Raw genomic sequence first — 26,783 nt, 5'->3', positions numbered from 1 at the left:
TTGGGGTGACCTACGGCAGGGATGTTGGTTATTCAATAAATGGTTCTCGGGACGGTGGTATCCAAACCCGCCTCCGTATTAGAAAGTAAAGAATATTTTAGAAATGAGATCCTTAAGGAGTATGTGAGTAAAATATGTACGGACTGTATTACAAATGTGTATATCTACGGAGAGAAATCAAAATTTATGTGACCTAAAAAAGGGTTGTTTAGGTGGTTTGAACATGTGAAGTGGAAGGTGAAGTGAAGTGAAGTGAAAGTGAAGTAGAAGTGGAAGTGAAAGGGTTGTTTAGGTGGTTTGAACATGTGAAGTGGTTAAATTAATATAATCGTATATGTAGAATTTATGCCGCCAAAGTGAATGGTAAGTCGAGAAGAAGTCGAGAACGCCCGAGGAAATATGCATTATCAAGCGGAACATACACTTAAGTCTGAAGTAAGGCAAGAGTCAAAACAACAGAAGAGTATGTAAGACGTACATGTTATGTTTGGCTTTCGGTGTTGGCACCTAAGTTACGTAGTTTATTCATAACTTTTTTATATGCCATGGGGTTTTTTAATCGATTACATAAAGATGCTTATATTTTTTTACACAAAAGTAGTAAATATTGGTTTCATATAGTTTACATTTGGATAAATTAAAGAAATTCGTCTAAAACAATCATCAAAAACATTTTACCATGAAAGATATGTTTAGGTTTGTTTTATGCATTGAATTTTTTATGGTATATATGTCGATATCATTTGGTTTAGTTGGTAATGTTGTTAATCTTGTATTTAAATAAGTTTGTGACTCATAGTGATTTAGCTTTACTCAACTATTTACGCGTTGATAGCATATTGAAGATACATAGTAAGATTTAAAACTATGTCGATAGTGAGAAAAGTTGAGGTGTGTCATGTCACAATGGCACAAGAATGTGTTCCAAGATAGAGTTGTGCGGTGATCCGTCCTCTTTGCACACCCCACACGGAGTCATGATAAGTTAGTTAGATATAATATATAAAAGATAAAGTATATTGTTTTGTCGTAGGGTGTAATTATTGCACGGCATGGCCAAGTATAGACACAATGTAGCCTCATCCAGTGCGGATATTCAGTAGCAGGATATTGTTGGCCGCTGTGGGGACAAATTGAATTATTACACATAATGAAGTCGAGGCGGCTCTAGACCCAGCCATCACAAGATAGAGTTAGGAGTTAGGCCATTAACCCAATATGGGACAATAGCCGGGCAACATCCAATCATACGCCGCTAATCTAGTTTCCAATGACATATTATGATATCCCTTTGTGGGATACGCTACAATATGAAGGCCTTGTGAGGTCGCAAAACCAATAAGACTGATAATTGCAAAATATACGTGCTTGTTCGCAGAAGGTTTCAACTTACATCAGACTGAGCCAATCAATAATTTTCATAAAAGTATATTTATTTGGAATTAACAGCACAAGTGCGATTTACATACATGAAAGTTATTGAAAGTCATAGTAATACGAACAGTCATTGTAAGTCAAAATAATAATACATACATGAAAAAGAAGAAATAAATGAAAAATTATAAGATTATTTTTGAATTATTAAAATTTTCAATTACTACAGCTTTATATTTCAATAGAGGCATATTAAAATTATCAGCAAACAAACTTTATGCGTTACCAATGGTGTGTAATCTATTTAAAACCGAATTGTATCCTGAAAACGTAGTATAATTGTCACAATAATACATACTAATGCCTTAATCTAATGTTAGGAACATGAAAGAGAATCTTTTATATCTGTCACATTTCAATGAATATTATAAAAAAACACTTATTAAACAGTGTAATTAATTAAATATATATTTTTTTAAATATTTAAAAATTTAAGAAAATTAAGCAATTAGCTCTTAATATCTAGACTAGCAATAAAGTAACTAGGTACCTATAAAATATTTTGCAACAAGCTCATTTTTTATCTGTACCTATATTCATCGTAACAAATATTTTATGTGAAGTATTTTTTGTTTCCGTGGAATCACAATTTTTCGGTTTAATTTATTATTATTTCCGTTTTTTTAATACCTTTGTGGACTGCTAGCTTCGTAATTTATTGAGTTCATTTCATAATAGATTTGAAGTTTTAAAGTTCCAACAGTCCGAAAACTATGATTTTTTTTTATTTGACTGCCCCCATGGTCGAGGAATGAGGTTCTGGAATGAGAATCCGGAGATCATGGATTCTAATCCTGGCGTATTTTTTTTACACCACTTTATTTTTGAATCAATAACGATAGCCTAAATGTTTTTTTCATTCAATATAATAATGATATGTTTTTTTCATTCAATATAATAATGATATGTTTTTTTCATTCAATATAATAATGATATGTTTTTTCATTCAATATGTCACACCCCAAAGTATTTGCTTCCTTTGAAAATATTATTTTTTTAGGTGAACACCACACAAGAGTTGCAACTGCTCTCAACTGTCAGAAGCCAGTGAGACTATGGCATTCCCAATTGGAGTATGTTGTGCGACTGAAGGTAGTGGGGAGGAGAAGGAATCGGGGAAGAGGAAGGTGGGGGAGTATGCAAATAAATTTATTTGATTTGGATAGTTTTAAAATTAATTAACAGAAAAATTATAAAGTGTATTTGCGGCACGTTATTAATATACTCTGCATTGCGCTGGTGAAAGACGAAATTTCAGATGGGAGGCGGGTTTGGGTACCCCCGCCCCGGGGACCATTTATTTGATAACCACCACCTCTGCCATGGCTCACCCCAAGTGGTTTGCTATATTTAGTGAATCAGCAGGGGTGCCCAGGTTATACCCAACATATCGGAAGACGTGTTCATCCACCTGTATTTGATTTGATAATATACAATGACAAAATGAGGATATATTAGTATTTTATTGGTGGAAATGCATTGAAAAATAATAACAATAATATTTATAATTTATTATGCACTTCGGGAAAGACAACAATAATTTACGCTTAAAAAATATAATAAACATTTTATTAGAAGTTTTTTTAGAAAACCTATCAATTACCTACAATTACCGGTCGGTGGCCGAATTGACTTCGCGCTTGGGTCTCACTCGGGCGTAGTGTGTTCGATTCCTCGGCTGGTTAAGTCCTCCATCACAACACAAGCAACATTTTCAGCATACTGTGGTGGTAGTCGGAGATTTTAAAATATTTTCAGGTTATTCGTAACCCGGGCTAAGGGCCTGCAATCGTGTTACTAACCGGACTGTGAATAATTTGAAGAGATTCTTAATAAATAAGTCATCTTTAATATTAGTAATTTTTCTCCGTGTACCGCTCTATTACTACAGTGACTATAATAAAACACAATCCAGGGTTTGTTGACCCGATTGTATTCATTGGACGGCAATCTTTCTGCAGGATGGAGAACCGTGTAATTACGCGACAATTGTTCACGATTATCCCGCTACCGCTCCCCCGGAGTTTAATTGGTCACGAAGGACTTTGATTATGGGCAGCGAGCATGCTTACCTGATTTAACACCTGTGGATTTGTTTGCGTGGAGCCTCATTAAGTAGGGAGTAAGCCGCTGAAGAATTTACTGATCAAACACTTTGTTCTTGATTGTGTATTTCGCGATATACTACTTAGTCGTGATCTGCAAAAGGGGGGGGGGGTCTGTATTATGTGACGTAATTGGTAAATAATTTAGACATTCATTAGCTATTATATATTAGGTAATATGTATGGTAATAAAAATAAATGAAAAATACTCCGTCAAGTTCTAGGATTATGTGCAAATATGTTGGTTACCATGCAAGAGACTCGGTTATGTGGAGCCCGTGGGACTATGATATCTCTTCTTTTTCTAGTATCTAAGGGAGTATGAGTATGTAGGAGGAAAGTGGAAGAGTATTAGAAAGTACGTGGCTCATATCTGGTAAAAATAAAATCGATACGGTACGGTTGACTATCAACGTTTCATGATTGTTTATTTATTTGCTTAGTCGCTAGTGCACTTTACCGGCAATCAGAAGGTTGCGGGTTCGATTCCCGTTGGCGGCATTTATTTATTTTTTAGCATACAATTATAATGTGTGTTTCAGTCACAAATCTATTTGATTTTCACTTTTTCTGAAATGAATGATTGAATTAAAGCAAATGTTGGAAGAGGAAATTTATTCACTACCTGACCACGGATCGGGTTGAAACTAGGCCGATATACTCATTGTCAATGACAATGAATGCTATCAACTTTTGGTGGCAATCACGTAGACAAACGAAACGTCGGTTCTATCCGATCGGGATTTGGCGATGTAAGAAGAGTTGTCGACTCCACCTCTTAGGTAGGAAATTTCAAAAAAAAAAAAGTTTTAAAATAGATGAATCATAGTATAAAAATGGGTTTTAAAAGGTTGAGTTTTTTCTTCAATTTTTTTGAAATACTGTCATCATTATCCCAATTCATCGTAACAAATATTTTATGCTTATGTTCATAAAAATACCTAAACAATTTTCAATTTTCTTCAAACATTATTTTCTCGTAATTCCGTTCAACAGTTTCCGGGAAAAAACAGGGAGATAAGGAAAAAATATTTTGGTTTGTCACCCAGTTATTTATTTTAATTTAAAGAAAATCAAATTTAAAAATGTTATTATCAAGTCACCCAAGTATTTGTGACAGCTGTTTCGGCATTCAAAGCCATTATTAAACTGACTTACTTCCTCCTCCAGTTCTTTTTATTGCCTTCAAATAAAAAAAGCAAATAATTGAGCATTTTTATTAACTTGCAAGATTTTCTACCGTGTTTATTATCGAATTTCTTTTGAAAGTTTTCCTCAGATATTTTTTTAATTAACATCTTTTACGAAGTCACCTTGCTGTATTTGACATCAATAATTGATACCTTTTTTGTTTGACCGTGGGGGATAAAAAAGGCGTTTGATTAAAAACACAATACAATATTAACTTACTGTTCGTCTAAAAAAAAGTAATGGCAATAGAAATGAAATAAGAAGTTAGAGAATCCCAGTTAGAGAACACTTTCATAAAACATAAAAAATAATTAAGGATTTAGCTATATTCGAGAAATTGATAAATAAATGAGAAAAGAGTCTCAACTTTACTATTGTTATTACTAGGAGAAAGCAGAGCTATGTGGAATCCGAATGCGAGGAGGTTGAAGGTTATGGGGAAAGAAAGGAGACGAGGAAGTGTAAGATTAAGATAAAAACACTCAACACTGCTAAAGGTAAAAAACAATGAAATAAATAACTAACTAATTAACTTACCATCGAGTAGACAGAGGGCCAAGCAGCTCGGTCTTGGCACACACTTCTTGCCTCATTCACATTCATACATCGTCTCATACATACTCTTCTATTATTCTGACTTTTGACATGGCCCGACTCGAGTATCTGATTCACTTGATCGTGTCTTCCTCGGGCGTCCCCGACTTCTGCTACTCACACGATCATACATGGGCTTACTGCACATACGCCTCAGGGGTCTCCTTTCAACAGCATTAAATCTACTTTTATCCTTTCTTTGCTAGTCCCATGCCTCACTTTAATACATCAGGGTAGGTACTAGCACTTCATTGTGGACTGCTAACTTCGCTTCTTTGGAATTTTTTTTTTAGCGCCAACTGCGTTCAGTCCTCCATTAATGGAGTTACCTGCATTTACCCTTCTTTCAATATCTCTGTCAGCCTTCAGATCTCTCGTTAACACACTTTTTAAATACACAAACTAAATCAATAACCGTATCCAATAATGCTTGTTTAATTTTGATAGAACAACTATTGTGAAATATGAACTAAAAAATGCTTAAAAAATTTAGAAAATAACTAAAATCTATAAAACATTTCTTAAAAACTCATATTTAAATATAAGCACAAGGGTTTGAAACAGTTCAACACCTTGGCTGAAGAATGATTTTCCGGCCTTTGGGTTTCCTGTCTCCTACAACATGGGTTTTTTTAAGACGCAACTTAACTCTTTCCATTCCTCAAAAAAACCCTACACACAGCGTCACAGCGTTCGTCAAATGATATAGGCATTACGGGAAATTATTTTCCTCCGAACCTCCTGTTGGAGTTAATGTAAAAAATCTAAATTCTGGTAATAGGTTTATTTTAGTCACTAAGTGCTAAGACCGAAGTCAGTAAACATTGAGCATTTTTGGTGATAAAAAACCCACATCAAAAGAACCAACTGGGAAGCCGGCTCGTTTTCAGTAAGGAGTATTTTCAGTTCATTACCTTGTACCCTTACAAGGATTACCCATTAATTTCAATGGAGAATTTTGCTTGGGCACTGGAGTGATAAGCTGATACAAGTGTGCTATGAGCGTGTCCGTGTACCCAAAGCTATCAATTTTTTTACTTACTTCTGGTGAAATTCTAAAATATTTTCAAAATTAACCAACATTGTTGTTACTATTGATTTACAAATGCCTTTTTATGGGATTTTACAAATGAATCGTAAAAAAATATACAGTACACATTTATTATACGTAACTAAACTGCCTCAATCTTTTGTATACGTTAAGTGATTGATTAAAGATTTCCACTCACTCGATATAATTATTTCCCTCCATAAGTATTCTCAGCAATAAGGAATACATATGGTAGTTAGTCCCAAAATTTCTGCACTGAAATAAATCCCGACTTTTAGTATTATAAAGTTGAATCCTAAAACTTATTAATGCATGCAATTCTGAACAGTCAAATTATTCAACTTATTTTTAAAATAAAAGTCAGTGATAATTTTTCTGTCAGACAATTTAAACATTTTTTTTTAAATAAATTTAAAATAAATCAAATTTAATAATGTTATAATAATTATTAAGTTCTGCAAGTATTTCTGTTATTTTTACAGTTTTAATGTGACAGCTGTTTCGGCTTTTGAGGCCATTATCAAACTGTTTGATAATGGCCTCAAAAGCCGAAACAGCTGTCACATTAAAACTGTAAAAATAACAGAAATACTTGCAGAACTTAATAATTACTATAAAATTATTAAATTTGATTTATTTTAAATTTATTTAAAAAATTAAACGGAGTTCTACGAATTAAACACCAAAACAATAAATAATTTAAGCATTGTCATTTCATATAAAAAAGTGTTGTAGTTCAGAAAAATTGCTGGAATACCCATTTTAAAACTAAGATATCGTAAGAATTTATTTTATATTCTTTCAATAGCTTGTGCATGAATATTGTAATGTGGTAATAAATGTGTAAATAGAGTAATAAGACTGGTAGTATAGCGTTCGTTGCTAAAGCACTGATGGCCAAAATCTGAAGCGCCTTCAGAGCAAGTTTAAATTTTGTGGTCCGCAGCGATTGTGTTACACCCAACAATTTCAAGCATCGCTGCGCTATCAAGTTTTGTTTTAGACGTAGGCAACAGAAACTTTTGCAAAACTCAAAACTGTGAGTCAAATTCAGCTAGTCCTCAATCAATTTCACCATCAACCGACGATCAGATCCCACAAGATCCCGGATTCTTTTTCATCAGTTCTTCTGCTGCCTAAGTCTTTGTCTTCAATCGACGTCTTCTGAGAATTTCTTAAACCACCTGAAAACTTGAGTCCTATACAAAACACTCTCTCTCGCTACAAGTATGTTGAAGTTTTGAGAAAGTTTCTGTTGCACCGTGGCTAAGTCTAAGTCAAAATTTAATAGCGCACCGTGGCACAAAATTATTGTCAATAATTTAAGATAAAATTGGTTCTCGGAAACAATCGGTAAGGACCACAAAGTGAATGTAGCAAGTTAAAATCATTCCATTCTCCACTCCTCCTCCGAGTGTTGCCAAATCAACGCTACGAAGTGCTACGCAATTATTTTATGTACACAAGTAAATATTAGTGAAGGTATGAGCACTTCATTCTCTCAAAGAACGCATTTAAACTGGCGATGATTTTTTCTTCTTATGGATATAGATCACACTTCTAGGTTTTATTTGTTCAGTTGCTCAGGGGTTATGTACTAAAATTAGATCGGTGGTTTTCTAAGAGGTTCAAATACCTGTTATTGCTTTGAATGTAAATTTATCAGCTGACGACCTGCCAGGGACCGTGATCCCAGATCGGAAGTTCAATAGACCCCACCGCTTTACCACCCCTGAATAATAATTAGCAGCCTTATAAATAGTACATTGGGGAATAAGCGATTTCCCCACACTTCACGCTTTACGATTATTTAACCCTTAGAATGTCAGTAAACGATTAATCGTTGTTCGTCAAGAACATAGGATTTTAAAAAAATTAAAATAAATCAAATTTAATAATGTTATAATAATTATTAAGTTCTGCAAGTATTTCTGTTATTTTTACAGTTTTTAATCTTGTATCATTTATAAATGATCCTACAGCAAACTTAGCAAAAAAACTTGACTTCCTCTTCAAAAAATACACAAAATTTTCTCCGCATTATAGCGTAAAAAACTCGATAGAGCTAGCTAACAAAATCAAAAACATTAATCTTCCACATAACTGTCGATTTATTTCCTTATATGTAAAAAGCCTTATTACTAATATCCCCATTAAAGAATGCATTATAATAATTTATAACAAATTGGAAAATGCAATATTAACCCGGTAATAGGAAAAAAGTTATTCCAACTCATAAAAATTTGTGTTGAAACAAATTACTTTCTTTTCAACGATACCTATTACCAACAAAATGATGGTCTTCCCATGGGATCACCGTTAAGCCCGCTTCTAGAGGAGATATTTATGGATTATGTTGAAAACATAATTCTTCAATCCCCCTTAGCAAAACATATTATATACTATGTCAGATATGTAGATGATATTCTCATATGTTGGAAAGGCAGCAACCGACAATTAGATATTTTTACAAATTGGGCCAACACCATTAGTAATAAAATCTGCTTCACAGTAGAACACGAGATCGAAGGTAAAATAATTTTTTTGGATTTAACAATCGGTAAAAATAATAATAAACATAACTTCGAAATATTTAGAAAACCAACATTTACCGACACAACAATAAATGCAAACTCAACTCACCCTTGGTCCCATAAATTATCAGCTTACCATTAAATGGTACATAGGCTAATTAACATTCCCTTAGAAAATAAAGCATATCAAAAAGAAAAAGAAACAATCAAAACAATCGCGGTTAGTAACGACTACGAGGCAAATAACATCGAAAAAATTATAAGAAAGAAAAATATAAAAATAAAATCAATTTAATATATCCGGTACGTAATAATAATTAAGATAAATTTGCATGTTTAGAATTTTTCGGTCCAATATCTTTAAAAATAGCGAAAGAAATTAAAAAATGTGGTCTAAATATTGCTTTTAAAACTAATATAGGAACTAACCTCAAAAACTCAAAAAGTAAAATCCCTAAACTTAAAAAAAGCGGAATTTATGAATTAAAATGCGAAGATATAGACTGTGATGCCGTTTATATTGGACAGACTGGGAGAGCCTTTTCAACTAGATTCAAAGAACATAATATGCGTTGCGATAAAAATAATAAAATTGATTCGGAATTCGCAGCTCACCTCTTGGAGAAAAACCACGTCCCGCTTGACAACAACGAGCCTAAACCTTTACGCATAGAAAGAAAGGGTTTTAGATTAAATTTACTAGAATAATTAGAGATAAATAAAAGAACTAATGATCCAAATATAACCCTAATTAATAATCAAACAAAAATTATCAATTCTCCTCTGCTTAATATTATCAAAAAACCCAAAAAATATAATTCCTTAACATAATCACACACGTACCAACAATTAAAAAAACCCTTAGGTCATTAATTTTAACAGGTGTGCAAACACTGCTGGATTTCCAAATATTTTGGTTATTCCAATTCTTAATGAATCATTTTTGAACATTATAGAAATTTAAATGGGTGGGGATAAATAAAATCATATAAATAAGTCGTCGCCGTGTGGACATATCCACAGTTTGACAATGGCCTCAAAAGCCGAAACAGCTGTCACATTAAAAACTGTAAAAATAACAGAAATACTTGCAGAACTTAATAATTATTATAGGTAAGGAGTACAATGGTTGGCACTTTATGGTAAACATCCAACTTGTTCCCCGATTTTGTGTTATCATTGCAAGTTTTTTTAAATATATTTATTACAGTTGACTTGTTCAACAATTGAGTGCACATTTTCAATGTTGCTTGTCTTTAATTTTGCTTGCGTTTCTCACTATAGTGAATCAAATCGCAAACATATAAAAAGTACAATCATTGGCACCCACGATACATTAATTGGCATTGCAAGAAGTATAATCATTGGCACTTTGTGTTATATATTATTTTTGTAAAGAAAACATTTTTTTTCAGTTAACTTTATTGAAAGGGGATACAATTCACAAAGAGGATACATTTTACTAAAAAATTATATTTTTCAAATATTAAAAAAAACTGCGGTAGGTGGGTATTACGTACTTCTTTTAAGAAATTTCAATCTTCTTTTAGCATAGCTTCAATAATTTCGCTTTCCGAAAGATTTTTCGTGTCATCTGGTAGACTTTGAATATTATTGTCATTTCCAGAAACGGGTTTTTTAACTATAATTTTAAATGGTTTTTTGAGTGTCACGCATAAAATGATTTTTATTTTAGGTTCAACAGATTTATGTACGCTTGCACTGTTGGTTTGGAAAATATTATTCGATGTTGATGGTTCATTTTCCTTTCTTATTGATTTTTCCTTTTCAGGAAGAGTAATTATTTGTAATTTTGTAGGTTTTTGCACGAGGTTACAAGAAGTTTTGGAATGAAATTGTGTTGAAGTCGAACCAATCTTGTTTATCTTTGGTGGAAGAGTATCTTCAAAATTCAAACATTCATTTGGCTTTTGAACGGGCAAATTTTCAATCGCAGTATTATTATTCTTTTTTTGCGATATTTTTCTTGATTTGTTAATCAGTTTGGAACTTTCAGCTTAAACTTTGGAATTTTGTTCTCTTTCAGTTTTTCTAGCCGCTTTTTCTAAGACCAATTTTTTTTTTGCATTCATTTTTGCCTCCTCAATATCAAGCCACTCTTTACTAGTCAAAACAAAAGTTTTTTTCATTGTCATATTTTTGGTTTTCCTCTCTGGCGTCTTTGGCCAATTCAGGATATCATTTAATGAAGTATTGTGCTTTGTGGGAGTAACGCGCTGGTTTTGTACAAAGTCGTTATTTATTATTTTCATCTCTGTGGACTTTTGTGAATAATTATATGCACTGCTGCAAGAAGGGATGCTATCTGCTAGCTCCAATTGAGGCGATTCTTGATCTGGCATGCCATTTGACAAAAGGTGGCTGTCATTCGCTCGTTTTTGCAAATCGTTGGCAATTATTGTGTTCAAAGGTACTTCATCATCCGAATCAAAGCATAAGAAATCATCCGATATTCCGGCAAATTCTTCAGCTTCTTCGTTGTCCGAAACTAGTGAACGTTGATAATTTTTTTTTTTTTAAATCGTAAACAGTGCTAAAAAATCTGATGATTCATTGTCAAATTGGTGTTTCTCAAATATTTTAATTTTTTCATCACCAACAATCCTTTTAAAGTCTTCGTAGTTCAATAAATTTGTATTTTTTGTGGTTTTTGTGATGGTGAGGTTAATCGAGTGAGAGGATGGTTAGATTTCCCCAAACATTTGGAATAGTCCAATGCATTTGGATTCCAAGGGAAAAGTCCACAAGCTTTAAAACTATTAACTACAACAGTCTTGTTAATAAATTTTTCCAAAGCAATCTTAAGGATCGGACCGAAGTCAGTTTTAGTAAGAACTTTTGAAACGTTAGTTTTTCTCCATTCCAAAACGGCCCTTTTCCATGCATTTTTCATTGGTTTAAATGCAGAAACATCAGCAGGCTGCAGAATACGGGTTGCATTTGGATATAAAGCTATTAATATTATACCCAATTCTTGACACAGCTGACTTAATTCAAAAGTTGTGTGACTCTTGTGACCATCAAGAAACAACATTACAGGAAATTTAACGTGTGATCTACACAGATGCGGATGAAGGACATTTTTTATGTATGAAATGAAGATGTCCCCTTTCATCCATCCATTTTCAGACAATCCTATTCCACATTCGCTTGGTATAGATCGAATGATGTCTTGTCGCATTCTTTTTAAAGGAAAAATTACCCTTGGTGGAGTTATCTCACCATAAGCTGACAAAGTAAACATTACTGTTAGACATGATTTACTTGGTGCGTGTTCTACTTCGTAAACATTCCTTGTACCCTTCATAGCCAGAACCTTAGAATTTTTGGGACATAACTGGAAATTAGTTTCTTCACCGTTAAATATACGTTTTGGATCATTTAATATTTCAGTTAAATCGTTTTCATGTAAGTAGTCGTAGATTTGTTGAAACCAGCGTCTTATGTTTGTTTCTGAAACAACCGAGCTCGCTGAAGTTACTGCCTCAGCAGTTCGGGTACAAATTTCAGGATGTCTCCGTAAAAATAATTTATACCATCCTTCCCCAGGGTTGTTGTTAATAAATGCATTTGGACGATGATTTTTACTGATTAAATATTGCACGCTCTCCAGAATATCTTCTTTTCTTCGTGGGAAACCTTTCTGACTGCTTGTAATAATCCACCGAACGAGGATAGACTCTTCTTCTTCTGTTAAAACTGTTGCTGGTCCGGGTCTTGTCTTAACATATTTTTCACTTAATCTAAATTGAATAGTAGACCGTGGAATGTTGAATTGTTTAGAAACGGCTTTTTTCGACATACCACTTTTCACAGCATCTAAAGCCTTCTGAATGTCGTTCTGCTTGTATTTTTTGAAATACTTTAAATCAGCAGGAACTTTAGGCATTTTAATTTGATATCTGTAAAAAACACAAACAAAACTAACTTTAATAAATAATTTTAAATCAATTAATGGTGTAAACTTTAGAGTGTGTATCATTGGCAGTGTAAATATTGGCACCCCTATCAGTATAGTGATTGGCATGTGCAGGTTATAGTGATTGGCACTGCTAATAATAATACTTTAATTAAACAAATGTATGTTCTAAATTTTACTGCTGAATTTAAGCAAAACTACATATCAATTGTCTAAAAAAACACAATTTATCAATTATTATATGAAAGTACAGTGATTGACATGCATGCCAATGAATAGACCTCCATACAAATGTAACACACAATCATTGGCACCTGGCAATTATCTTATCCAGGCGCTTTAACTAAATAAGGATGGCAAAGAAACTCACCTTTGGCCTTTATTTACAACACAATACTCTTAAATATATCAATATCTTGTAAAAACTTGAAATAATTATCAATATAATGGAAGACTTACCTTATGAAAACAATAAGAAATTTTGATAAAACGCGATGAGCACTACCCGCGTCCACGGATCACTTGACAGTTGAAAAATTGTGCCCTATGTATGAAATAAATTATGCCCATCTAAAAATAGGATAGTGTGGGAACACAATACGTCTAAAATTAGAATATATTTCTCGCCGTAGCCACTAATATTACTGTTTCAATTCAGGAGTGCCAATCAATGGGGGGGTGCCAGAGATAGTACCGTTTACCCTAACATTATTAAATTTGATTTATTTTAAATTTATTTAAAAAAATTAAGTGGAGTTCTACGAATTAAACACCAAAACAATAAATAAAAAGGAACATAGGAAGTTAACCGCTAACAAAGATCGTTGATTGAGAAATATTGAAAATACCGATAAATTTGTTCGAAATCTGTACTTTATTCCATTGATTATATTTAAAAATATTTTTACCAGTCTGATCGGGAATGTAAAAATATAGACAATTGACGGCTTCCGTGGTCGAAGGGAAAGGATCCTGACTAGCAAAGCTGGAGGTTGCGGCTTCGAATCCCGGCGTGCAAAAGTAAAATTTATTTGATTGATTTGTGTAATTTCACAATTTTCTCATTGAAAAAATATATGGTATATTTGCGGCACGTTCCTGAGTGGAAAATACTCTCAGTATCGCCTTGGCGAAGACCGCCATTCAGAAGTGAAACGTTGCTTGATTTGGCTTTTTCCGTTTAAGGGATGCCATAGCATCACTGGCTCCAGATGGTTGGGAGCAGTTGGGACTCTTATTCAGTTTTATATAAAAAAATTAAAAAAATATTTGTGTTAAGCCGGCCATACGGTTAAAGTTCCTTTTTCTCGCTACACCCGCCAAAAGCTCGGCATTCAAAGGGTTAAGATAGTGTTCGATAACGGTTGCGCATAGTGGCTAGATGAATAAATATATTCATGGACAATGTGTTAAAACAACGTGTGTGCTCTGCAAAATCCCCTTCGGCTTAGTACTGTAATAAAACATTTACAGAACAGGATAAGCTGGACGCGAAATTGTTATATTCACAATGATTTAGTGCTATTTTCACAGTAAAACCACACAAATTATAATACACTTCCTGGATTCAGAGCGACTATACCACCATCAATAATTGGGGAATGCTTTAATTCTGAAGGAAATTTAGTGGGTGGGAAGAAAGAAAAGATTTTAAAAAATCTTGTACGTGTGTAAATTCGTGCGTCATTTAGGTCATGTACTTAATGTACGCCATGTACGTAATGTACGTCATGTACTTCATATTTGTCAAGTACGTCATGTACATAAAGTATGTTAAGTACGTAATGTACATCATGTACGTCATTTACTTCATGTACGTCATGTACGTCAAGTACGTTAAGTACGTCATGTACGTAATGTTTTCATGTACGTCATGTACCTCATGTACGTCATTTACTTCATGTAGTCACGCATGTCATGTCAATCGGAAAAGTAAAGATTACCAATTATTAATTTTTATATTTTTCACAGATGGAAACGTAACAACAAAAGTCAGCAGAGTTTCCAGCTTCGTGCAAGCTGACAACGTCGAGGACAGCGAAAAACACGACTTTATGGAAGTAAGTACTGTTCAGCATTTATTATTCATCTGACAAGTAGTTTCCCTTCTAGCTTCAGTGAAACTTTCCTCTCCCCCAGATCAGTTGGGTGTTATTTGAACTAGTTCTTTTACTTTACCGAGCGATTTGGACATATTTTGGAAAAATATAGTGAGTATGAACGATGTTTCAGAAAGTATCGACTGACAAGGGTTAGGAATCTTCTGCCACCATATTCGATATTTTGGATTGAAAGAAAACAAACTGTTAATATATTGCAAGTCCGCCGTACTTCCAAATATAGATTAATTCATTGTGAAACTTCGTTTACTTAAGAATATGAATACTTTTTATCTAATTTCTGTAAAAAAGAGAGAAATATTCACTTATACATGACTTCCTCTTTCAACCATCATTATAGGTGGATGGAAGACTTAGCTGGTAGAGACACTTTGGACCACTCAACAACAAACTTGTCTTAACACACACGTGTTAATTTGTAAAAATACAGGGTGTTAAGACACGTTCTTTACTTGCTTTAAAAAATTTTTTAGACAAAAAATTATAATTAAATTTTGGTCCCCAGTGAAATATTTGATCAACAATCAGTTGTCATTGAATTCATTTAAACATAGACAATCAAAATACTATAAAAGTCACCGGAGACCAAAATATAATTTGCGTTTTTTACTCCAAATAATGTCAGAACTCACAGTTAATCAAGTAAGTCCCATAACACCCTGTAGAATTTAAGATATTTAGGATATACTATAGTCATGAGATTAACGGAAAAATTTAAAAGTATTGAACATTAAATAACTGTTTTCACATTGAGTTTTTGGCAAGCTGATATCTTTTAACGCATATTCTGATGTCTAAAACCAATATTTATTTATTTCTTCATTAATTTTAAGTGCGCCTACAGTAAATAATAATAGACTTTAACATTATTTGGCAAACACTCCGTTAAATATTTGTTAAATTAATGTAATGAATGCTGCAGTCATATTTTGTTATTTTTTCATAAAATTAAACATATGGCAAATTGTTGCAAAACATTACTGCCAATTTATCAAACAAATCACATCTCCAATCAATCAATTTGAACAGATCCCAATCTGAATCCATGGAATATTGTAAAAATTTTACAAAAATAATATTTTGATGGTCTCCGTGGTTGAGGGGTAAGGCTCTTTACTAGCAAGCTGGAGGTCACGGGTTTGAATCTCGGCGTGAATAAGTAAATTGTATTTGATTAATTTGTGTCATTTCAAAAATTACCAATTAAAGAGTGACAGATACTCTCAGTATCGCACTAGTGTAAGACCACAATTCAAAATTGAAACGTTGCTTAAATGGCTTTAACCTTGTTTAGTAACCAACTCTGAATAGCCAGGTACTTCTTCTCCTTCCTCTTCCCCATCTCTATTCCCTCTCCACTACCTTTAGCCTCACAAAATACCCCAATTAGGAATGCCATACTCTCACTGGCTCCAGACGGTTGGAAGCAGTTGAGACTGTTGTACGGTTTTACATAAAATAATCTAATTGTTATATCATTAAATTACTGTTTTGTCCCATAAGCGCTCTTTTTAAAAGTTAAACCAACTAAACACAAACGTGACTGAAATGTATTCATAATTTACTTACAAAGCCTCACCACCCCCTCCCCACAGGGTGGCCTCAATAAAGGGGGGTTTCCGAGCGTTGATTACAAAAAGTTTCTCACTGGCAAAATGAAATCAGATTTTTTTACACCACACAGAACTGTGCGAAATATACTCGTATCTCGCTTGTGCGTCCGTACGAAAGAAAACTCTAAAATAAAAATTAAATTCACCTTTGTAGCGAATAGCAAATAGCGTACTCCCGCCTCGATACGGCCAGGAACATGTAATTGTGTTAGATACACGAGATATTTCAAAGGGACCTTTTTGTAATATTTGTGTGTAAAAATTCGGCTTCTACATCGCTCATCCATCGGCCAGATCTCACATTGAAAAACAGTTTGTTTTTCAAATATTCACACCATTCGTTTCTCTCCCAAGCACTGAATTCTAATGAGCTTTTTCACTATGGTTCATGTGAATAGGATCAGGGTAATGTAGAATTAAATTTAAATAATCGAATACAAACAAACAAACAGATAGATAGCGAAATGGCTTACCGTTTCAACGAAATCCAGTGGAGCTAATTGCAATTGTATGATACAAAGGTGGTATAATTCGGCACCTTGAATCACACCTCAAACGTCTTTTACACTGAATTTTCTGTAAGCTATACGCCAACGAGCTCATTTTGCGACATCTTTTTGGGTACATCGATGGAACCACGACTGGCCCGCAAAGTTCAATTAGTATTCTTGGTAAAGTTTTACATTTAAGTGTGAACTGTGTTTTTATAAGTGTGAACTATTTCCGTTCGTGGAATTAAAATCCATTCAAGATGCATTACCAAGGTGACAAGGAGCAGGATTTAAGTACAGGTCATCTACTGAAATTTTGTGAAGCTATTGACTCCGGATTCTGCAAGAAAACTTGTCAAAAATAAATCCTGGTAAAACCGTACATTGAATCGAACCGGATTATATTTCTTCGCGAAAACCATCACATAATATTTTTACATTAACTGTATTTTTTTAATAATCATTAACAATTTACGCGCCTGTGTGGCACAACATTAAGAAGAAAACAGTGTGCGTTTTTGGTGCTGGACATTTACATGAAACAATAATGTTTTCATGCTATTTTCGCCGAGATTTTAGGATATTATTTATCCAGTAACCCGCGTTATGGTTTTTAGGGCCTCACAAAAACATATTGTCAGACGCCTTGTCAGACTCAAACAAAAATCAGATGTGTGACAATTGTGACAGAAACATCAGCTACTATTTAAAAACTCTCTACTCTAAGCGATGTCTTAACAAAAAAAGCTTAGAATCAGAAAAAATATGCACGTTTTGAACGCCATTATACGAAGCTATAGAAGCTTTCATACCAACTTTAGAGAAGTTTAGATTTTTGATGTGGTAAATATTACTTCCGACAAGTTGTTTTTCTCACCATTTTTTATCTTATCTTATCATTTTAAAATTGTTTTATCTGTAAAAATAATGGTAAAACACGAATTTAATGTGTGCAATATTTCACATTCATAAGCCAAAAATACAATGAAATACGATTAAATCGTTAAAATGAAAAAAAGAGCACTTGCGGGATTACAAAAACAGAAAATATAAACATATAATTTTTTTACTTTTTATATATGGAGTATCTTTCTCAACTATGCCGATTTCTAAATTCAGAAAAAAAAATCACTCTGTTCTAGTGTTAATCGAAGTGTGGCCGGCACTCTGATGATGTTAAAATAAATTGGATCACAAATCACGTTAAAACACTGATCACTGCACAAGCACACGGGGATCAACACTAGCAATGATTATATTTTTCCACAGTAGTTACTGATGCAGATCTTTCAATATGTAAAATTGAACATTTTATTAGCGATGTACTCGACGAATTCTTACGTCGCGTTGTGAGAAGGTCCGAAGTTAGTACAAATCCAAAGTGCAAATTAAAGGTTTGAGTTCTGACTCTGTGATTGGTGGGGAACGGAACAAAGCTAGCATGAACCAATGGCGTTACGAAACAGTATACCAAATATTTTTTTTGTAAATTAAATAATGTTCTGTCTTTAGAAAAGTGAGCTTAAAAACCTCTTTCACCTTCCAAGCACAGCTTTGTGAAAAAATAAAACAGTTCTGAATATTTCAATCCTTCAAGCCACAACAATGGAGATTTTGTAAACAAGAGTCGCTGGTGAATGTTGTTTTAAAACAGAACGAGTTCAAATGAATTTTTAATAAATCTTTGAGTTCCTCTTTGTGTTTGTACATTTTCCTATCCCGCTTATTATAACTGGCAAGAACTTATAACATTAAGATTTTGCATTCTGTGCCATTTTAAAAGTAGAAAACGAATAATTATAATTTTTTTTATAATCACATTTTTAATTAAAAATCACAGTGTATTTATAAATAAGTTCACCTGTGTTATTATTGATACGCGTCAAAGCCGTTTCGCCTTCTCGAGGCATTATCAAACTGTCTCAAATTAATATTAATTTTCAAATGAAGGAGACAGAGGAGAAAAACAGCCGTCACGCGTAGATGATAACAACTACATGGCATAATATTAATACCTATTATTAAAGTTAAAAAAAAACGTTGAATGAAAATAAAGTTCTACAAAATTAACTTGAAAAGAGCAAAACATTGTTTTTTATGCATATGTTTGTCGTTGTAATCCATTGAAGATAGCATTTCTTTTGCAAAAATGTCTAAATTGGATAAGTTTTTCAGCCGAAAATATAAACTTGGAAATTATATTGCGCAAGCGGTAAGAACAAAATTATTTTTTAATATAATGTCTTCCGAAAATAATGAGAATAATAATGCAAGGATGGTTTAAGCGTATGGAACAATGTCACATTATTTTTATTAAACTATTTTCTGAATTTTTAAAATTCCGTTCAGCGAGAATCGTTGCGTTATTTTGACATTTTTATGGTCCTTCAATGCGTTCACACTACATGCGTATGCGTATAAACAGGACAACATTTTTCGCGAGCCAAAAACAAATTACGGGAAAGTAACTAAGCAACCGCAAACGCCGCCCAGGAGGCCATGGGAAAAATAATTTCTGAGAAGAAAGAAGGTATGAGGGGTTTGTATCAATTTAGGTATCATTGTGTCCAGGAGTGACAAATATATGAATAAAATGAATATATCGCGATGGGTCGAGAGACCAGCTGAAGAGGCTGAAGGGTCTCCCCGAACTAACTGCTTAGTTTGTTTCCCATAATTCGTCAGGGATTTATATGCGGCCTTATAGTTTAACAAAACCACTTGGGGTAACCAGGATCGTTTCGATGGTGTGAACATGTGGATAAACAGAAAAAAATAGTGTCATACACGGAGAAAACTTAAATAACTCGTTTTCCTGTTTAAAACGGGACTGCGGGCCTTCAACAAATGAATTGATAACTTCCAACAAAGTATCAGGTATAATCGAATGTTTTGAGGATGGCAAAACATGTGTTCGTACAAACATTGATATTAATTTTGACATTCTGATATTGTGGCATTCCGTTATATTAATTTGAAAAATAAAAGGTATTTTTCACATATTCTAAAAGATTAATATTTTAACAGGAAATTGTTCATTGAGGATAATTTTTCTTTGTGTACCTGCGGATAAGGCAGTAATAATGCGGATGACATTGTGCTACTGGCATCCTGGATTAAAGCGATGAGATGAATTGTGCAAATAAGCAAAATGTACGCAAACTCACATAACTTATACAATTTCTAGAAATTCAGTTATTGTCGTTTTCAAACACAACAAGGAGCCACTAATTATTCTACCAATCCTTCCAAAAATGAACAGCTTGTGGCATCATAGGTTAAATACCTGAGATCCTAACAGAAGATATAAAGTAAAATAAATTATTAATTGAAATAAAAAAAATTAAAATAAATTATAAATTGTTAATTTTTTCTATTTTGTTTCTGTATAGTTATTATTATTTTATTTTGTGTTCTTTTAATTCATATATATTATCTTACAATCTTTATTTTTACTTTGATTTATTTTTAATATGCTCCTCTTGCACAATCTTTTAGAATAACTTTAATTATAATCCTACCGTTTTTCTTTATTATGCTTACTGTTTTTTATTTTATTTTTACTGTTATATATTTTTAGGTACAAAAATCTAATGTATTAAATTATATTACCCACGCACAGGCTGCGCCTTAGTGGGTTCCCTTTCATATTATTAAAAAACTTGTATTGTGAAATATGTAAATTGGGAAAAAATAAAGGAAATAAAAAAAAAAAAAAAAAAAAAAAAAGGATCGACAAAGAAGAGCATTTATTGTACGGGCCGGAATGTTCTATTATCTATTCCACTGTAGCGATGATGTCAGAAAATTACTTTTTAAGACATAAGCCCTGTACACGTCTGAGCTGTGGACACAATACACAGCAGTGCAATAGGACTGAGGGTGTTTTACAGTGTGTTATTTCAAATAATCTGCATAAAAGTAAGTATAAAATATTTGTTTCAAGCTGTCGATTAATACCTCCCTAATTGAGATTAACTCATGTTTACGGAGGGAGTATCGTCTTGAGTTTTTACATGAAATAATTTTAGAAATACTAACGGTACAGAATAACAGATGTCTGTACAACAATTCATACACCTTATGCAACTACCAAGGTTCTGCAACGTCTCTACGATGTGCGCTGAAGGGAGGGTGCATTCATTATCCCCGCCTTACTTCACCACTGACTAGCCGCTTCTGGCGCATGATACTGAAGTCAAGTAAGTGGCTCAACTCTCCAGTTAATGAACGATAAATGCAGATGATACGGCGACCTCCCCGATGGACAATCCTTTTTTAAATTATATGTATTTTTACTTATTTATATGATGTTTTTATTTAGTAGTTACATTTTTTATCGTATTTTTCTCTCTAAATGTAATAGTTGTATATTACAATTCAGGTGATTTAGAAGACTGAGATTGCGCTATCCTCCCAGTCTAATAGATAAGAAGAAGAAGTCAGAATAAAAATAGAAAAGAATATGAGGAGGTCAATAAACAAGTTTAGATCTCAAGAATATTCTAGAAGTTTAGATCCACTAATATGCTTTCCATAGAAATCACTGGGATACTATGTCTATCACCTGGATGGAAGAATTACCCAGAGAGCTGACACAGCGGCTAGTTCAACAGAAGAAGTTGAAGTTTAGACTAAATTATATATTAGAGTTCATCGGTGGCAAAAGGGATTTTTTACAATTCGTAAATTTATATCATGCAATTCAGTTGATAAATAAATACTATCCAAATCTACGTCATCGATATGTTATCATGCCTGTCAGTGCCTCAGAAGGGCTGACTCGGTAGCCAGGCGGCTACTGACGTAAGCATAAGTTTTCAGAGAATTTCGAAGCCACGAACATTGTCTGACTTCTACAAAAAATCAAAATGCGTATATTTGTGTGTGTTTATGGGATTGCTACCAACAACGAGTATAATTTCCGCTTCCGGGATTTGCATTCATTCATTACCGAAAACAAAAGTGAAATTCAAATAGACAAACATATCAAGATGTTATCAAACGTATCAAGATGTTCGTTTATACCAAAGACATTGAAAGGTGAGACATTTAGGTCTAAATGAGAATGTATGAAGTTTGTTCCAAGACTGACTGTCTAACTGTATGACAGGAGAATTATTTCAGACCTGGTTGTGTTACACAGAGCCATTAACAACTTAATTGATAGTCCTGCCATCCTTGCCACTATTAAACTACATGTGCCGACTAGGAATACAAGACAAAATATAACATTCTTCTGTAATACATACTCGACCAACTACAGACACACTCGCTGACCAATAGGATGCATGATCTGGGCAACAAGTATGGGGGTGCTATTGATTTATTTATTGACTCCGTATATAGAATTAAGCATAATCTACATCAACACTTTGTTGAATCCTACAAATTAGAGTAGCGTTGGTAAATTAGTTTTAATGAATTTTTTTTATATGTAGTGTTGTTGTAATTTCTACTTTGTTACTCTTACGTTTTACTAATAATACTTCATATTTTTTAATATTTTCTCACTATACTTGTAATCACAATTTAACAAGTGTGTATTTTGTACCTTCTTTAAAATGGATTACATCTATTTTCTGTCAATATCTCCTGTATAATACATATTCTCCTATGTACAATGCATCATGTATCACTTCTATGTAAAAGCCTTTTTAGGCGTATACATATAAATAAATAAATAAATAAAGAAAGAGTTTTGTGGTGTGATGGTGAGTTATCATTTTGAAGACATATTTGTTTCTGATTGCTGCCTTATGGCATAAAAATAAAACATGGGAGTATGCAAGCAGATGCTAATTTCATCAAAAAACATCACCAATGATCAAATATTTATGAATATTACAATACAAAGAGTTTTTTTCTAAATCAGATGGATACAGCATCGATCCTCTTGTTTTGTGCAGTAAGTGTGCAAAATTTCATCAAAAAGTATCAAAATTCTGCTTTGACCTCTCGGCTAGTGAGTTTTGGCGAACTTAACTGTGTGTAAGAAAGGAATGCAAAGAGAATATATGACTCAAATGTGAGTCGTAGAATAAGTCGGGGACGCCAGAGGAAGACATGGCATGATCAAGTGAATGAGATACTGAAGTCCTGTCTTGTCAAGAGTCATAATAATAGAAGAGTATGTATGAGACGATGTATAAATGTTAATGAGACAAGAGTACGTGCAAAGACACTTTGTTTGGCGGTCCGTCATCTCTGCCTACCCTGCGGAGAATTCGTGTGATGGTTAGTTAGTTAACTATGCGGGGGAGTGAGTTTTTTTTGTTGTTGTTCATTTTTCTTTTTTTTTATATTTATTATTTTAATCTTACGTTAATAATAAAAACGTCACCAACAACAATCCACGCAAATAAACCAAACAATAAACTTATAAAGACTTTTAGGAAAAAAAATGTTTTTATTAAGGCCCTGTAGGAAGCGTTCAAAGATAGTTTGAAAGGGAGATATGTAAATACGAATGTCAAAGGGAGCGAAATCTCTCGAAAAATTATTTAGTTTCATTTAAAGAAACACTTCGATTTTTTTAATGCCTTTAACATATCAAATAACAGAACAATACGTGTTTTTAAAAATTTTCGAAGCTTAATATGCGAATTTTTCCATCGAGCGAATTTCGTATAATTGACGTTTCGGCATAACATTATGTATGGATATTATTAAAAAAATATATTTTTTTGTAACTTAAAAACTTAAAGCGTTAACGAGAAACTTTTTATAAAAATCGGTAGAAATTGGGTATGTGGGGGCTTAAATATGACAGCATTTGAATTTTAGCCGCGGCCACACCGTTTCAGCCATTCTCGCGGAGAGGTTAAGGAACGTAAAAAGGGGGTAGCGTGAAATCTCATGTAGACAGTGAACCTCCCCTATTTAACGGCCAAGTGTGCAAAATTTAATCAATTTCTAAATGAAACAGTAGATATAAAAAAGCACACAAAAACCCTCTTCTCTACGTACATATCTCGATAGATAACTAATTAAAAAATGCTTGTTTAATCGGATAAAATAAAGTAAGGAAAATTAAATCAATTTATTTTGAAATGTCGAGGGGAAAAATTGCAAAAATGTTTTCGAAACAAAATTAACAAAGATCGATAAATAAAATTACAAACCATTTAAAAGTTTGCCTTGCACAAAGGTTTCCAACAATGGCCACCACAGTCTCCACACTCCACACGGGCCGTCTCCTCCAGTGGTGAATGTATTTTTAATTAAAACTTTCTTCACATTAAAAAAGTAAAATTGCTTTCCAAGAAGCGTGACAGCTTATATTATTATACCTTCTTTATAACCTATGTACTATTGTTAAATATGTTTTACAAAAAGTATAACTTTTACTTTGAAAACACGTTAACTTAATTTGCTTGTATAAATTACCGACGTACAATATGAATTGTCAAACTCGGAATATATATTTTTTCTGATTAATAAAATATTAGTTTTGAATTCAAAAGCAAGCGAATTATTAAATATATATTTTTTTATTTATTTAACAATAATATTGATAATAATGATAACGAGTTAATTCCGGAATATGGGGAGTTTGTACAATCCCACACATCCCATAAGACAAATGCAATAATAAAAGTATAATTTTACAATAATAAGAAAAAAAACATTATATTGACGGGGCCAACAACTTTTTACATGGTGCTGTGATGCATGAGTCTGGAATATGGCATGATTCCACGTTAAGGACAGTTTTGGAGTCGTTTATCCTCTTCCTAAAACATGCTACCCGGACTCTTATGAGGGCTGCATAATCTGGTACTTGCTCTCCTATAAGCATGTTGGAAGCACTGCAGCATCTCGGAAGGCCAAACATCATGCCGTAGGCGTTGTTATATTGCACTTGTGGCCTTTCCATGATGCTCATCTTAAAGTTAGCCCAAAGCTCGCATGTATAAAATGATGCGCAAAACGTAAGGGTTAGCATTATTTTTACACGTGGGTTGCAAAGCCGGAACCTTCTACTGAGCATATTCGACTTAAGACGAGACAATACCCTAAAATAAAGCCAGAATCTTAACGACGTAAGTGATGCAGCCATGCACAAAAATATGCGACGCGCGGCCATGTTGTATTGGACAGACCTGCGGTTGAAATTTCCCAATCAAATCTCTTAAATAATATGGCAATCTTAACGACATAAGTGATGAAGTCGAGGGATCCGTCGGAAAGTTACTAATTCATCGTCTAGAAAATTAAAATCTGTCGCTTATCTCTAACTTTTATAGTTGAGAAACGTTTTATAAAATTTTCAAACCGTTTTACTTAAAATATTTTAATGGTAAGATAATATTTTTATAATCTTTAATAAAATTACTTACATTTGCAAGGATCCTTCTAGAAACATTTGATACATTAGTAGTATATCAGATATAATTAAAATGTGAGCGTGGAGAAAACCCCCGTTATTAGAGTCCTATGTCGCCTTAACGCAGAGCGCTCCTCTTTACCAGTTGATGTCATCGTCGTGCGTCAGCTTACCGTTGAAAATGTTCCCTAGGTACTTCGTTTCCTCTTCTACTTTCAGGAACTCGTCGTTCAGGAAGCAAATGGAATGCTTTTAGGACCCTGTCTGTATCAGATACTATGCGACTTAAATTTTTAAAATCAAAAACTAACATTTGGTTTTGTTTCTCAATTGATAAAAAACAGCATGTTTTATCTTATTTGTACATGGTACAATCGCTTTATTGATGGAAATCATATTGCGAGATCAAAATCAATCGTTGACCTACACATATCAAGAAAAAAAGCAAGAACAAAGAAGTCCATTTGACAGTTTATGTGCTTCATACCTACAAGCAAAAATTAATTTAATACATATTTGTAATATAAATTTACTTTGTGGCTCGTCATAATTTACAATAAAAGATAAAAATTTGTTTTAGACCAATTTTTATAAAGTCATGAAAAATTTTGAAAAAAAACAAAGTTAAGTGGGATATAGGGCTTTTTTCACTTTTTTTCAGGGCTTTAGGTCACTTTTAATCACTTTTCAATAGTAGACTGAATTGCCACTGTCCTGAGTTACAATGGGACTATTAGTTTGAAGTGACTAAATAAACCATAGATATACTATGATGTTCACTTCTTTTATGAAAATACTAAAACCCGCTAAGCGTGTCATATTTCAAGTGTGTAAGAAAAATCCTTGGCATGTATAGCTGAGGAAACTTTAAAGAATTCCAATAAGCCGAAACTACACATTCACACCATCTTGCCCCATCGCACCCTGTCGTCGCTCACCCTACTCCCCACCCCCTCCCCAAGAGTCCGTCGCAGTCACTGGAGAGATAATTTCTAGAAGTGTATCTGTTTAAGTTTGAACCAGTTTTGTGATCATTCCACGTCCCAGTACCTAAATTGTATATGTATTAGAAAAAAAAAACAAGAATTGAAAAAAGAAGACCTAAGCCCAATGTCATTCCTCCGTCTTCTCAGTCCAACCCTGTATGAAACAGCGTGATGGTTAGTTAGTTCATTTTGTTTTTGGTCCCTCTGGCTTCTAGGAGTCTGAACGAGCACTTCAAAATGTATACTTGTGGGACGTTCAAGAGCTGTAGATCTACCATTACAGCCTGGTGAAAGATATTCAGAACCAATTTAGATTATTTAATAAAGCATTGACAAATAGCATTAATCGTATTGGGTAAGCAAATCTGAATGCCCAGGTTTTTCTCATTTTTCTC

The 26,783-nt window shown here is 33.4% G+C and overlaps 2 protein-coding genes across 2 annotated transcripts in view; one reads left to right on the top strand and one right to left on the bottom strand.

The window, feature by feature from the left end:
* LOC149423316 (disks large homolog 1-like) overlaps nucleotides 1-26,783 on the top strand; it is a 469,358-nt gene that overhangs the window by 335,302 nt on the left and 107,273 nt on the right. The window contains exon 3 of the mRNA XM_089632667.1: nucleotides 14,821-14,909. Within this exon, the coding sequence (XP_089488793.1) occupies nucleotides 14,821-14,909 (89 nt within the window). The remainder of the gene's footprint in view (nucleotides 1-14,820; nucleotides 14,910-26,783) is intronic.
* LOC149423317 (uncharacterized) lies at nucleotides 11,554-13,129 on the bottom strand. The gene has a single exon (XM_089633000.1). The coding sequence runs from the start codon at nucleotides 12,955-12,957 to the stop codon at nucleotides 11,554-11,556; it is 1,404 nt and encodes a 467-aa protein (XP_089489126.1). The 5' UTR covers nucleotides 12,958-13,129.

This window comes from Hesperophylax consimilis, chromosome 6, assembly GCF_061612785.1.
Source record: "Hesperophylax consimilis isolate HC1 chromosome 6, BYU_Hcon_1.0, whole genome shotgun sequence".
NCBI lineage: Eukaryota > Metazoa > Arthropoda > Insecta > Trichoptera > Limnephilidae > Hesperophylax > Hesperophylax consimilis.
This window is presented reverse-complemented; position numbering and strand designations above follow the sequence as displayed.

Coding starts and splice junctions, on each gene's coding strand:
- LOC149423317 (XM_089633000.1), bottom strand. CDS start 12,957: ATGCCAATCACTATACTGATAGGGGTGCCAATATTTACACTGCCAATG.